Source organism: Heptranchias perlo, chromosome 17 (genome assembly GCF_035084215.1).
Source record: "Heptranchias perlo isolate sHepPer1 chromosome 17, sHepPer1.hap1, whole genome shotgun sequence".
NCBI classification, from domain to species: Eukaryota; Metazoa; Chordata; class Chondrichthyes; order Hexanchiformes; family Hexanchidae; genus Heptranchias; species Heptranchias perlo.
In genome coordinates this window covers 39,929,881-39,945,720 of record NC_090341.1, presented here as the reverse complement: position 1 = coordinate 39,945,720, position 15,840 = coordinate 39,929,881, and the positions used below count along the sequence as shown (strand labels likewise).

Sequence of the window (15,840 nt, the reverse complement as noted above, 5' to 3'; positions counted from 1 at the left end):
AATACTGAACATTTTGACGACTGTGGCTTCAATTCCAGCTGTTCCTTTTAAAAGAAAAAAGACTGCCCTGCATTTTTGGTTTGTCTGTAAAATGCGATAATACAAATCTAATTTTCATCCTAACATAGACCAGGAAGTTGGTGTTGCCCTGGTTTCAGTAGACAGCGCTCCTGCAACACGTGGCGAAAGATGAAAGCCTGTTTTCGGCAAGCGCCCTAGATGCTCCGTAGCACTTCTGTGGAGGAGGGATCGGGCAGGGGAGATCATGCCTGGAAATTGGTCTCCCCAACTCCTATTTTTCACCCATAAATCAGGCACGACATGGTAAAACTTCTCCCCCACAGCCTTTTACAATGGAGCCTCTGTTGTCTACCATAACAAGGGGACCCTGTTGCTGGTAATGGAAATTGGCAGATAGTCAAGAGTTCCCAAAATCTCATCTTACATGTATCGTACAGCATGAGAATGAGTATGATCACAATATAGAATGTTATTCATCAAGAAAAGATGGAATATAAATAACAAAGAAACATTAGTGAACTGTTCAATTGCCTGGGTCAAAGCTTTCCCCCTCAAGCATATTGGCAGAAAATCAAGAAGGTAGATAATAGGTGTACAGCTAATGGAAGTTCTACCTAGCATCTGGGGTGCTGCCGAAAACAGGCTTTCATCTTTGGGCACGTGTTGGAGGAGTGCTGTCTATATTATGTCTGTCAGGACTATTAATATTTCTCAAAAGTTGCACATCGGCACCTCAGAGGTCATACTGTAAAAATATTTTAAAGCAGCTCTTGGAAAATCATTTCAGCAATAAAAAAGGCAGGCATGCACCAACTAAGAAGGCATGCACAAGCGTCAAGATTATCAAACAGAAAAAGCTATCAACCAATTTTTCTTGTGACAAGTGGTTGAAGTTGTCTCAAATTCGGCTGAATATTCTGGTCATTGTGGGACCATTCATCAAGTTTCCATGAGTATAAAACATGCAAGCATCCTTCTGTCATCAGTTTCTGATCCCCAGCCTTGATGGGAATTGAACATGGAGAGATATATGCATACTCAACAGAGGTTAATGTAGCTGTTTGCTACCAAGCTCTCCATCCCACATTAGGAGGGTGAAATTTGTCTTGGGCAATTGCAGAAAACAGGCAATAGTGAATTGATTGATTTAAATAGCAAAGAAAATTAGGCAGAGTGTAAAACGGGCTGCCAATACGCCCAGTTTGCACTACCAGCCGAGATTTGTTTTATCCCCCAAGCTGTCAGTGTAACTTCTGTTGCTGTTCTTTTGAGACAGTCCTTAGTTGGCTTTGATGTCTCAGGAATTTTTCAGAACAAATTACAAGGTTATAGCAAAAAGTTATTCAGCTAAATGAAATACCCAGGCAAGAAAGAATTGTTAGTAGTGATGCATTTATGTAGCCTGTCTGTGGTGAGTAGGTTTTAATTTGTTTAATAGATGAGTGTTTTGGCCTTTATAGGACTATAGCTGCTCTGATCTCTCTGTCTGGTGCCTGGAAGTCCAGAAGTTAAATATTGCACCCGTGAAGCAAACATCCCTTTCAAAAGTAAACGTTGTTAGATTTTTTTCAAGATTTCATTCATAACAGTCCTTTTAGAGATGTCCTTATTCTTTTGAAGAGGCTGCAGGAAAAAGCTACACCTTTTTGTTTCAATCACTTTGCCACTTAAACAATATCAGCATTAGCTCGAATAAAGTTGAGCATCAACATTCTTCAAAAACTTGATGCATCGTTGAAGGAATATTCCAGCAAATACCCCTATGATGGCCTAGTTTGTCTGAAAAAAATTAGACTGGTCCCTTTGACCATGGCATTAGGTAAAATGTTTGTCAAAAAAGCTCCTAATTTGGAAAAGAAAACTTGTATTCCGCGACTAAGAAAACACTGATATCGTTCCAATGTCTATGCATATATTAAATTTGCCGCTGATTTGATTTGTAAAACTGCTTCATTTCATCATTGCATTTTTTAAAAACTTGTAATTTTGAAGTTTTTTTGCTTGAGTATTGATGTTTTCCAGCATGGTTATTTCAATGCTTTTTCTTCCTTTCTTTAAAAATTTCTGATGCATATTAATTTGTATATTTTTTATTTGTTCTTGGGGTGTGGACAACACTGACGAGGCTGTATGTATTACCTACCCCCAGTTGCCCAGAGAAGGTGGTGATGGTCTGCCTTCTTGAACCACTGTAGTCCTTATGTTGATGGTTTCCTAAATGGAGCTAGAAAGGGAATTGCAGGATTTTAACGCAGGAATGATAAACAAATGGCGATATATGTCAAAGGTGGGATGTAATGTGGCTTGGGGGGGGAACACGGGCAGAGTTTGACCAGACACAAAACTTGCCACGATGGCAAGTTTTCATCCAGCACACCCACGTTTCCTATGTGGAACTTTGAATCACCAGTATTGGAGCAGGAAGTGAGAGAAAACCTCTGGCATTGCTAGGATAATTGTAAACAATTTTACAACACGAAGTTATAGTCCAGCAATTTTATTTTATTCACCTGAGGAAGGAGGAAGCCTCTGAAAGCTTGTGAATTTAAAATAAAATTGCTGGACTATAACTTGGTGTTGTAAAATTGTTTACAATTGTCAACCCCAGTCCATCACCGGCATCTCCACATCATTGCTAGGATAAATGCTCCATTTCCTCTACACCTAAAGCTTCTACATTTTTTCCTCATTTTTCAATTATCCCAGCTTGTTTCTCACTCTGATTAACTGGGGCTTTGAAAGTGATGATTTCCTATTTACAGAAAACTCGATCCAGTTTTGGGAGCGTGATGTCTTTGCGCCAGTCACTTGCTTTTCCATTCCGATGAGAGAGCGGTTCTCCATACGAGATTCAGAGAAACCAATGTGAGGGGCCAATTCCCCATGCTTTTATGTTTAAAACCGGCTTCTTTATCCTGATGGTGGAAAAATAGATCCACATTTTCATGGGTTCGTGATGGCATTGGGATAAAGGAGCTGGACTTATTTACACTGAGACAACAGCTTTTAGATTAATGAGGGATTACTGTACTGAAACTGGCCACGCTTTTCCCAAACCAACAGCCTTAAATGATGAATAAAATCAACATTGTATTGTGTTAAAACATCCAGCAGAAAGGATGACAATATTTGCAATAATCTGTGTATCAGAAACTATGGAACAAAAAGACAGGTATTATAAAGGAATCAGTCATACGAAGAAAAGAAATGATGCAGTTAGCACAGCAAATGTAGCTCAAGGGCAATTTTTGAGAAGATAATATAAGGAATCCTACAGTTTCAATAATTTAATTTGTTCCAATTTTCAGCACCTCTTAAGAACTTTTACATCTGATTGAACACTTCATTCTTCCAGCCTCCTATTCTGCTATTGCCATTTTAAAAAGTAATTGGTGCCTATAGAACATTTTTCAAGATAATACTGATGTTCTTATGCATACATTCTGAAATTGAAAGGTGAAACTGTTAACACAATTTAGCATTTTAAATGTCTTATGAGAATTTGTGACTTCGAAATCATGATTCAAATGGAGGTAAATGACCAGAAAAGCTGACAATAAAATTGCAGACAAAATGAAGTTTTTGTTAAATTGACTATGTTCAAAGATAGGCTGCAATTATATGCTTGCATTGATATTTAATTGAAATATACAATCTGCCTCACATTTCAATTTTAGACTTTTTAATAAAAATTATTTGCGATATACTGAACAATTGAGGAGGCATCATTAAGCAATGGATATAACACTGGTATTGGTGCTCATATTTAATTACGCATAAAAACTGCTATCCATGCAAGAACAAAACTAATGTTTGATAAGTGTTCAGGAACCAGTGCGGAATGAAAATGCTTCTCTTGTGTTTTAACAGGGGTGATGGGTGAATATGAACCAAAGATTGAAGTTCGTTTCCCAGAAATAGTTTTTGCAGCTAAAGGATCAACAGTGAAAATGGAATGTTTTGCACTGGGAAAGTAGGTTTTTAGATTTTAATAAGAAGTACAAATGGTGTGCTGAATCTAATGGCAATATTTATCTCATTTTCTCAGATAGATAGCAATATCTTTTATACATGAAACTTATGACAAAATGAAGGCTGAAATAGCATTAATGGACCACATAAAGGTTGCATAGGAACCATTGTTTTTAAATGTTTTAGCAACATGTTGGATCTTTTATTTTTCTCTATGTAGCACATGGATGTGTCAGTAGCTCAAAAGAAGAGTGCTGATTTGATTCCCAACTTCAGCAGTCATTCTAACTGAAGGTTGCAATCTGGACCTCACTGTGGTAGAGAGGTGACAAAATCTATCGGGAAACCAGCCCCATTGAGAAAATGCCTTCAATTTGGGTCAATGTGGAGTGTCATCAATGGCAGCTGTGGATTAGAATGCATCCCTTATCATCCACTCTTGTTGGATATTGAGTAATATGACAAGAGGGTAGTGATAGGGATAAAAGGCATACAATCGCATTTCAACACAAGAAAAAAAAATTCTGATCTTTGCTTCATTACATCAGTTAGAAGAGGAAAAGTGACCCTTGTAAATTATAGACATATTTAGAATTTTGTACAGTATGTTTGATGCCATGGTGCTGATATTTGATCCAAACGTTGGAGCTATTTGTAAAATTTACTTCACAGAATCAAAAATGCTGAATATTTTTGGGGTTGAGGAGAGCAATCTACAGATATGATAAAATGACAACCTTATCTATGAAATGCAGGCTAATAACCACTAAAATATATTCAAGGAAGGAAGGATGTTGCATTTTTCCCCACTGGTCATCTATGTGCAAAATACTTACTTCTGTCTGATATCTGTACAGTTAGGAGGAATTCTGTTTTTCTTATTCTAAGAATCATTGTTATCCACTATTTGCTACTGATTACTTATTTGTACCAATCCTATTTCAGTCCGGTTCCTACTATCAGCTGGAGAAGAATTGGCAGTTCATTTTCTGACAAGGTCAAAGTGAACAAAACGTATGGTGTTCTTGAAATTCCAAACTTTCAGCAGAAGGACTCAGGCACATATGAATGCACCGCTGAAAATTCAAGAGGAAAGAACACTGCAAGGGGACAGCTGGTTTTTTATGGTATGTTTCATAATTTGCTGCAATATGTTTTCTAAAGAATGGCAATTTCCACCAATGTTATTGAAAAAATATCCTGATTAAATCTTATCTATATTTACAAACATGTATTAAACAATACAGTGTTTGAGATCTTGTAGAAGACTTTTAAGCAGAAATTAGTGGCATATGCTTCAGCTCAAAAATCGTTTGTGGTGGTGTTGAGCATTGGATATGCACAAACCCTGGTCACTTCTCAAATAGCCCATTTAATGTGACAAATTGAATTTGCATATAAATATAATTTAGTATTCATGTCTGGCTCAGAAAACTGGGCCATTTATACTGGAGATGGTTATTGTAGCTGTCAAGTTGGAATGCCTAAGGCTTCATTTCACCACTTCTGTCTTTTCTTACCCAGCTCGTACTCCCTGTAGCAGTTTCTCCCAACTTATTTTGCTTTCCTGTGCAGGAATTGATTAAAAAAAAATTAGGAAGGAACATGCCTTTGCAAATACAATATTGCTAGTGTGTCAGATTTCTTCAGTCACCAACTCTGCAGAGACCGAGTTGGTGGTAGAAAATAGTTGCGCAGAGAGCCAGGAATGCCTGGGGGAACAATGGCCATGTTTTAGCCACACCGTATTTGGAACTGTACAGTGCTCATTTAGTGATCAGGATTCCCAATTGATCCTAATTTCAAAACAGGATCTCTGTTGGAGTTCAGGAAACAATAAATTTAATATTTCAAATGGATGTTGAATCAACAGAATCAGGCTAAGCATCTGACTTTTGCTGACACACTAAATAAGATATAAACTTGCCCACGGGCAGTTTGGCTGAATGCTTACTGTGACAGGCTTTGGGATCAAATACCTAGCCCCATAAAATCCATCTTGGTAGAGAAATTGCTTCAGGTGAAATGGAAATGAGTTAGAGTGATTCTGAAACATTTCCATCTTTAAAATAGTATTTTATTTTGGTGAATTGTGTGCTCATTAAGGTGATGGGTGTCAGTGGTGTGGAATGACACATTTTTCTTTTTGTCATTGTTAGCCCAAGTGTTCCTATGTTAGACACAGCGTTGTTAGCTTTAGGTTAAAGGGTGATACTCTACAACAATGTGTCTTGACTACAGCAAAGCTGTGGCAGGTAGAGTTCAAAGTGAGTTCAATATCTTGGAGAAGCTACTGAAAAAAATGTTTGGAGAAAAGCTTCAGCTGCCTCTGCTGCTGATGAAGTGTGTGTTGGTGGACAGGGATTCAGTTACCTCCTTAATAAAGCACTATATGAAAATGTGGCTCAATCCTGTAATATTAACTGTGGGTGGCCTGAAGTACCCAGTGGCATAAAAATTGAGGGACATGAGGGAGGAGCGAAGAGATTTAGGTGACCATGTGCACAGATCACTAAAAACTAGTGCACAGGTACAAAATGTAATCATGAAATGTTTACCTTTATCTCAAGGAAGCCGGAATACAAAAGTGAGGAAGTGAGTTGCATAGAGCCTTGGTAAGACCTCATTTGGAGTACTGAATTCTGTTTTGGGCATTGAATCTCAGGAAAGATATATTAGCCTGAGAGGATGTAAAGCACAGATTTACCAGAATGATACCTGGACTTAGAGTTAAATTAGGAAGACAGGTTGCATAAACTTGGTTTGTATTCCCTTGAGTTTAGAAGGTTATGGGGTGACCTAATCGAGATCTTTAAAATGTTGAAGGGATTTCATAGGGTAGATACAGAGAAATACAGCAAATCCAGAACTATCTTAATCTTAAAATTAGAGCTCGGCCATTTCAGAGTGAAAGCTGGAAGCACTTTTTCTCCACAAAGGATAGTGAAAATCTGGAACTTGCTCCTCAAAAAGGCTATGGATGCTGGATCAGTAGAAATTTTCAAGACTGAGATCGATAGATTTTTGTTCGGTAAGGGTATCAAGGGATTTGGAGCAAAGACGGGTAAATAGAGTTGAGGTACGGATCAGCCATGATCTAATTGAATGACAGAACAGGTCGAGGGGCTGAATGGCCAATTTCTGTTCCTCTGTTAACGCCAACCCAAGAAGAAAACTCTTTAATGCACCATTTCTTGCTTAAATATCCTTGTGGTCCCTGAGAGACAGTAGCAAATTATTTCTAAACTATTGCCAACGATGCTGTACATTCAGTATGAGCTGGATTAAGATGGGTGAACAAAATCTCCAGCTGGGTTATGGTTTCTTGCAAATAAGGTGGCAAATATGTACAGTTGGACTTATGAGATAAAAACGGGGTAAATTTCTGTCGGGGTTTTGCCGCTTGTCCGCCATAACTTTGATGGAAGAGCCATGGAAACCCTGAAAAAAAGGCATAAATTTTCCCGTGGAAATTCAACCCCTAAATATACATATGTTTTATTGACTGCCTTGGGTTATTTTATGAAGTTGTCTAAGATCAGATGATACTTCTAGTTGTGACAATAGTATTATTGTGGATTCTTTTTAACCTTTCCTAAAAAAAAACGGCCAAAATCTGGAAAGGCTTGTTTGCTTAAATTGGTTTTGTTCGTCTCAAGAGCTCATGGATTTTGAATTTGAAAAGCTATGCATGGGGATTGGGCAGCATGTTGGCTGTAGGTAGTGATTTGTTCTTAGAGGTATTTTTATACTTTTTATCTGTCTTGGCAGTCTTTTTGTGCGAGTCTTGTCATCCACATTCCTGTAAGTGTCGGAAGTCAATAATATTTTATATTTCACACACTGACTCTGCCATTCGCTTGTGAATTTCTCAAGGACCAATGCAGCAATTCCCAAGCACAACACTAATGTCCTCTTCTTCTGCTTGTTCTTTTTATTTTTTTTCCTTTTGATCTCTTTTTTCCTCTTTCTCTTAATCCACTCTTTTTTTTCCCCCTCTCTTCATTCCTCTTTCTGTCCCGAATTCACCCTATTTCCTTCTCTGTCTTTTGCTCCGTTTCTTTCTCTATCATTTTCTTTCTTTGGTCAAGGAGGTCCCAGATGCAACATTGAGTTCGCTGCGCTGTTATCAGATCGACGTTCCAGCAATTTGCAGCGCAGATATAGTGCGATGTTAATGGTGAGCATAAAACTCCAGTTCACCACCAATCCCCCCATTACAGCAATTTCTGGTCCGTTATCTCAGAGCAGTTCAGCGACTGGCATTTTACCTGAACCTGGTTAATTCAGCTCCTCCATTATCATTCCAGCGTGGCTCTTCCACGGTGCTTTCAGCATTTAATGTTTTTTTTTAAAAAAGTTAGCAGAAACAAGCTAAAAAAATTTTTTGGAAAAAGTGATAGTGTAACCATTGACAGTTGTTTTTTAACTGGTGAAACGCACAGTTTAATCAGACTTTACTGGTTGCTATACCTGGTTGAAGTTGGAGCTGAAAGTATACATTTATTTCATTCTTGTTGCTGTTCAAAAAGCTCAGCTTTTCCACATGGGAGCAGATCCTCTTTTGGCTTTAAATGTTATGATAATGAAGAGCATCGATACAACGCAACATTATGATAAGAATTTACTCACCATTTCAAAACTAAAAATCATCTCCTGCACTCATTTTATATTAGACCTTCCTGAAAAACTGGAAAATAATTTGAGTTGATCTCAGAGTCTTCTTAAAATGCTCCAAAGTGATTTATGTAAATGTGCATGGTCCATTTTGATGCTATTTTAATGTTCAAGTACTTTTGCAATGTGAATTGTTCATAATTGTACAATTCCATTTGCTTTTTACTTCTTTCCTAACTGCAATGAAATGTCATGTTGTTTCTGTTGAAGTACAAGAAATGCATACGTGTAATTTTGATATGGATAACTTGCGGCAGTTTTAATTATACTAGAATCCTATCATTTAGAGAAGGAGCATTAGGCTGCTGTGGTGACTCAGTGGGTAAGTATGGAACTGAAGCATATGACTAGGAAGGTTCCAGGTCCCTGATGTTTGCTGAGTTTATTGGTCTCAACTAAGACAGTAGTAAGAGCACTGCAGTAGCTATCAGTGCCTATAGTCCAGCAAGAGCTAGTGTTCCCACTCCTGCTTAATATCTAGGGACTCCTACTGGAAATTAAGTTGATGTACATCTGGCATGGAGAGGATAATGCTTGGCACTGGTGCTTCATCATTATTGAACAGCCTGCCAACACTGCCTAGAAACATCCATGAAGAATGGACACTTGTAAGAGCTACCAGAGGTTGCTGCTGCTTCAGGAACCATTAGTGACTGCCTTCGGGTGAGAAGAGAAAAGGGAGAGTCGGGGAGGGGAGGGGAAGAAGCACCACACTCTGATCTGAAGTTAAGTGCACATCGCGATGCTTGTGGTGACATTCTTATTACAGTCACATTTAAATTTTGGTTAATTTTTATATGATCTGCTCAAACATTTCTACCTTCTTCCAATTCTGCAATACTGTTTCATCCTCTGGTGTCTCAGTGTTCATCTATTATGCAGCAACTTGTATCTCAAGTCTTAGTGGTGAATTAAAACTCATTTTAACCTTGGTCTAAACATCCAGACTAGCCAACCCTCCATCTGTAACTGTCTAAATCCTTAAGTTATTCTGATTTTACATTTATTCATTTATTGATTTTCTTTGCATTCTTTAAATGAATGGTTTGAAGTAAAAGACATTCAATTGATGTTTTCATTTCAGAACATGCCTCGGGTGGTCTTTGTTCTACACTTATTCTCTACACGTCAGACTAATACTTCATTGTCACACAAATGCAAATATACCTCAATTACATTACACGATAGAAATGTTTGTACCACTTTTAATTTTTGTGGGAGACTGCAAATGCTTGCACATGAAGAGCCTTCAGCACCCAAAACAAGAAAGGGGTCTCAGTCTCGCCACTGCTACTAGATGGTACCGATTCATGGGATTATGGCCTGGCCCATGTTCTGCCAGCAAAATCCATGGCTGGGAATGGAAACCAGGGCCTCCCTACCAAACTCCTTGCACAGCTACCCTGAATAGGCTCCCAGAAAACACCAACTGGGGACCAGAAGCATCCCATTGTCACAATAATCCTGGAGGGAGGACTTGTCTCAAGTAAATTGCAGCTGGCACTAGAAAAGCAATGCCATGATAGGGTAATTTTTCAACAAGGGCCAAATTTTGCTATTCGACCAGTTAGCTGACAAATTTCACTTCACCGAACCTAACCAGTATACCACTACGGATTAAGCACGACCCCCAGAATCTAACATTTTGAGTGAAGCCCCTGGAACTCTTCCCTCACTTCTCAACAGACTCCTGCAGATATTTCTGCACCCTGTGTACCAGCTTCTCACCCGGGATAAAAGACAATGTATAAAATCCAGAGCAGGCTTGGGGACAGCTCAAGAGGAGGAATGGTGACAAGTAAAGAGACAGACCCTCAGCACTACCATCTGCAACAAAATCATGCCTCCAACATAGTGCACCCCACGTAAAGTCCACAAATATCTTCCATGTATATCGGAAGATTTCTGAAGGACTGCATCTAGAAAAGCATGGGGTAGAAACAGGGCTTCATTTTGCTTAAAAAAAAAGATCAAATTCCTGTATTGTATCTTTTTCATATGAATTTTGAGTTCGCTCATCGAATACATGGCAAATTCTAAACAGACTTTCGACAGCGGCCTCTCTACGTGAGATTGTTGTTTCTGTAGCTTGGGATGTAATGTTGAATCATCTGGATTGAACTCCCAGTAGTTAGAACTCCAGCCAACCAAATTATGGACCATTTGAAGGACAATCAGATAAAGAATGTCAGAAGGTATCAAAGAATGCAATTTACAGATGTAGCCATAATCTCAAATGGCCAGTCTATCTTTAAGCTTTGTGCTACAGGATCAAGGCAATGTGCTTTGATTTGGCTATCAGTCAGGGTGCAGAAATCTCAACCTAGGTTAACTTAGAGGAGCGGATCAGAGCAGAGGGAGCATCCCATAAAAAGGCGGGATTTCGGAGCACCGAGAACAGCTGAGAGGAGCGGATCAGAGCAGAGGGAGCATCCCATAAAAAGGCGGGATTTCGGAGCACCGAGAACAGCTGAGAGCAGCGGATCAGAGCAGCGGGAGCTGCGACGGAGTTCAAAGTGACGTCAGGAATTAGAAAGGGACGTAACACAGGGGAGGCACCTGATTGGTAGGTAGGTTCAGGTGAGTATTTCTACTATTCTACAGTAACTAAAGTAAAAAGAAAGGTAAGATCTGCAGCTCTTATATCAAGTAGCGTTTTTTAGTGAATCAAGGTCCCTAGTGTAGTTAACATTCTCTAAATTAAGAGTAATTTAAAGGAGTAAACTCCTTAAAGTGAGTAACTAACGAGCTTAATTTAAGGCAAATCATGGCAGCAGAGCTTGCACCTGTGATATGCTCCTCCTGCGCTAAGTGGGAAGTCATGGACACTACTGGTGTCCCTGGCGACAACGTGTGCAGGAACTGTGTCCACCTGCAGCTACTGATTAACCGTATTTCGGAGCTGGAGCTGCGGGTGGATTCACTGTGGAGCATCCATGATGCTGAGATTATCGTGGATGGCACGTTCAGTGAGGTGGTCACACCGCAGGTAAAGATTATGCAGGAAGAAAAGAAATGGGTGACCGCCAGGAAGAGTAGAAGGACTAGGCAGGTAGTGCAGGAGTCCCCTGGGGCCATCTCCCTCTCAAACAGATAATCCGCTTTGGATACTGTTGGGGGGAGATGGCTTATCAGGGGAAAGCAGCAAGAGCCAAGTTCGGGGCACCACGAGTGACTCGGCTGCACAGGAACGGAGGAATAAGAGTGGCAGGGCTATAGTGATAGGGGATTCAATTGTAAGGGAGAACAGATAGGCGTTTCTGTGGCCGCAAACGTGACTCCAGGATGGTATGTTGCCTCCCTGGTGCTAGGGTTAAGGATGTCACGGAGCGGCTGCAGGGCATTCTGGAGGGGGAGGGTGAACAGCCAGTAGTCGTGGTCCATATCGGTACCAACGACATAGGTAATAAAAAGGGATGAGGTCCTGCAAGGTGAATTTAAGGAGTTAGGAGATAAATTAAAAAGCAGGACCTCAAAGGTAGTGATCTCAGGATTACGACCAGTGCCACGTGCTAGTGAGTATAGGAATAGGAGAATAGACCAGATGAATGCCTGGCTGCAGGGTTGGTGTAGGAGGGAGGGATTTAGATTCCTGGGACATTGGGACTGGTTCTGGGGAAGGTGGGATCTGTACAAGCGGGACGAGTTATACCCGAGCAGGACCGGGACCGATGTCCTCACGGGGGTGTTTGCTAGTGCTGTTGGGGAAGGTTTAAACTAGAATGGCAGGGGGATGGGAACCTGAGCAGGGAGACAGAGGAGGGGGAAACAAGGATAGAAACAAAAGACAGAAAAGGAAGAAGCAATAGTGGAAGGCAGAGAAAACAAGGGCGAAAAACAAATAGGGCCATAGTGCAAAATAAAATTAAGATGACTAGCAATCTTAAAAAGACAAGTCTGAAGGCATTGTGTCTTAATGCTTGGAGCATTTGCAATAAGCTAGATGAATTAACAGCGCAGATAGATATTAACGGTTATGATATAGTTGCGATTACGGAGACATGGCTGCAGGGTGACCAAGGATGGGAACTGAACATCCAGGGGTATTCAATAATTAGGAAGGACAGGCAAAAAGGGAAAGGAGTTGGGGTAGCATTGTTAGTAAAGGAGGAAATCAATGCAATAGTGAGGAAGGATATTGGCTCGGAAAATCACGATGTGGAATCTGTATGGGCGGAGCTAAGAAACACCAAGGGGCAGAAAGCGTTGGTGGGGGTTGTCTATAGGCCCCCAAACAGTAGTGGAGATGTAGGGGGAGGGCATTAAACAGGAAAACAAGAAGGGTACAAGTATAATCATGGGTGACATTAATCTACAGATAGATTGGTCAAACCAAATTAGCAATAATACTGCAGGGGAGGAATTTCTGGAGTGTGTATGTGACGGTTTTCTTGACCAATACGTTGGGGAACCAACTAGAGAACAGGCAATTCTAGACTGGGTATTGTGCAACGAGAAAGGATTAATTAACAATCTTGTTGTGCGGGGTCTCTTAGGGAAGAGCGACCCTAACATGATAGAATTCATTATTAAGATGGAGAGTGAAGTAGTTGAATCCGAAACTGGGGTCCTGAATCTAAATAAAGGAAATTACGAAAGTCTGAGGTGTGAGTTGACTATGATAGATTGGGGAACTTTACTAAAAGGGATGACGGTGGATAGGCAATAGCTAATATTTAAAGAACATGTGCAGGAATTACAACAATTATTCGTTCCTGTCTGGCGCAAAAATAAAACAGGAAAGTTGGCTCAACCGTGGCTTGCAAAAGAAATTAGGGATAGTAGATCCAAAGAGGAGGCGTATAAAATTGCCAGAAAAAGCGGCAAGCCTGAGGATTGGGAGCAGTTCAGAATTCAGCAAAGGAAAACAAAGAGATTGATTAAGAGGGGAAAAATAGAGTATGAGAGTAAACTAGCAGGGAACATAAAAACTGACTGTCAAAGCTTCTATAAATATGTCAAGAGAAAAAGATTAGTGAAGACAAATGTAGGTCCCTTACAGTTAGAAATGGGGAAATTATAATGGGGAACAAAGAAATGGCAGAACAATTAAACACATACTTTGGTTCTGTCTTCACAAAGGAGGACACAAATAACCTGCCAGAAATGTTAGGGAACCAAGGATCTGGTGAGAGGGAGGAACTGAAGGGATGTCTTACTGCAGTTATACAGGGCCTTGGTGAGACCACATCTGGAGTATTGTGTGCAGTTTTGGTCTCCTTATCTGAGGAAGGATTTCCTTGCCATGGAGGGAATGCAACGAAGATTTATCAGACTGATTACTGGGATGGCAGGACTGACGTATGAGGAGAGATTGGGTTGACTAGGCCTATATTCACTAGAGTTTAGAAGAATGAGAGGTGATCTCATTGAAACATATAAAATTCTAACAGGACTAGACAGACTAGATGCAGGGAGGATGTTCCCGATGGCTGGGGAGTCCAGAACCAGGGGTCACAGTCTCAGGAAATGGGGTATGCCATTTAGAACCGAGATGAGGAGAAATTTCTTCACTCAGAGGGTGGTGAACCTGTGGAATTCTCTACCATAGAAGGCAGTGGAGACCAAGTCATTAGATGTATTCAAAAAGGAGATAGATATATTTCTTAATGCTAAAGGGATCAAGGGATATGGCGAAAAAGCAGGAACAGGGTACTGTGTTAGACGATCAGCCATGATCATTTTGAATAGTGCTGCAGGCCCGAAGGGCCGAATGGCCTACTCTTGCTCCTATTTTCTGTGTTTCTATGTTACCCTATTTGTCAAAGCATCAGTTGGGTACATGAGGCCTGGATCACTGCTCATCAAGTGCTCCTGGTTAAATATGCTCCAATGTGTCATTGAATGCTCCATGTTCAGAGGCTTCTTAGTTGGTGATCCATCCTGTAAACTAGTGACCATTTCTTAAAAGCTCAATTTTGGTTGCATCTCAATCTTGTAGTTTATGGAACTATGTGAGAAATATGCTCGAGTGAAGGTATCTTTAAACTCTTATGGACTGATTAAGATTTTTGTTGTTGTATAGGTACATTACAACTGCTGATTTGTGACTGTTTTTTTCTTCTGCATATATTTAATTCTTGTAATAATTTTGACTTGTAGTTTTAGCCTGAATGATATGGCCTGGCAATGTGAATTTTTCTATCTTACCAGAGAGAACAGAAAGAATGTAATTCCTAGTGGAAAATATCCAGGTAAAAGGGTAGTTTAGTCCAGAGCAATATTATTCCCTTTCAATGCATGCCTAAGATTGTAGGCATCAGATCCTAGAGTGCACAGTGTTTAAGAGAACTACAATTCATTGTGTACACAAATAGAGATGGGAAAGATACAACTTGTAACAACAGCCTCTTACAAATATTCTAGTCCCACCATAACATTCAGCCATTCTACATAATAGTACAGGAGGCTACAAGAGCCATGACTGGACCTGCTATACTGGATGATCTACCCCAAAGCTTGCTAAGCCTACTTGCTGGAGAACTACTATGTCCTTCTGCAGATCTCATTGCTGGCTGAAAGGCAATGCCCCAACTTGGCAGAGTGCAGCCTTCCCAAAAGCAAACATGTAACTGAAACACCTATAGGATATATCCCATTCCAAACAAATGATATTCAGCCTCACCTAGAACTTGCTAAGCAATCCGGGACCCATTCTTGGGGTCTCCGTGCACCTCTCCCCCAGACCCCCTGCCCCCCCACCACTACCACCTTGCCACATGTAAACCAGCTCCAAGAAGAAAGGAATAAAGCAGACCAACGTAGGAGGAGGAATTCGGCAGAAACAGTGATCTCAGCTAACAGGATCTCAGACAGATCTCCCTGATTCCGTCTCAACTGAACCCTAGGAACCAAGAACAAACAAATTGCTTCAAACTTTAAACTCGTATCACTCAATAGTATTGTCAAGAAATGTTACGCATCAATATTCTCCTCTTGCAAGAAATCAAAAAGTGCAATGGTTTCATAACATATGTTAATGTAAACTCTGAGTACAATACAACAATACTTTGATTAGAACAGTATTATTAAGGGACAAGAATTGCATGAAGCACTTGTGGGACATAATTCAAAACCTGTACATGAATATATCATAGAATAAAATTACATACACCATATGCCGCAGTGAAATAGATGCACTATAAAGAGAAGTACATGGTATATAATCAA

At 40.1% G+C, this 15,840-nt stretch overlaps 1 protein-coding gene across 4 annotated transcripts in view; it reads left to right on the top strand.

Annotated features, from left to right (window-relative positions):
• Positions 1 to 15,840, top strand: part of LOC137334260 (contactin-4-like) — a 1,825,202-nt gene that overhangs the window by 1,246,521 nt on the left and 562,841 nt on the right. For all 4 annotated transcript variants that reach the window (XM_067998918.1, XM_067998917.1, XM_067998915.1 and 1 more), the window contains 2 exons: positions 3,892 to 3,994; positions 4,939 to 5,120. In XM_067998918.1, the coding sequence (XP_067855019.1) occupies positions 3,892 to 3,994; positions 4,939 to 5,120 (285 nt within the window). The remainder of the gene's footprint in view (positions 1 to 3,891; positions 3,995 to 4,938; positions 5,121 to 15,840) is intronic.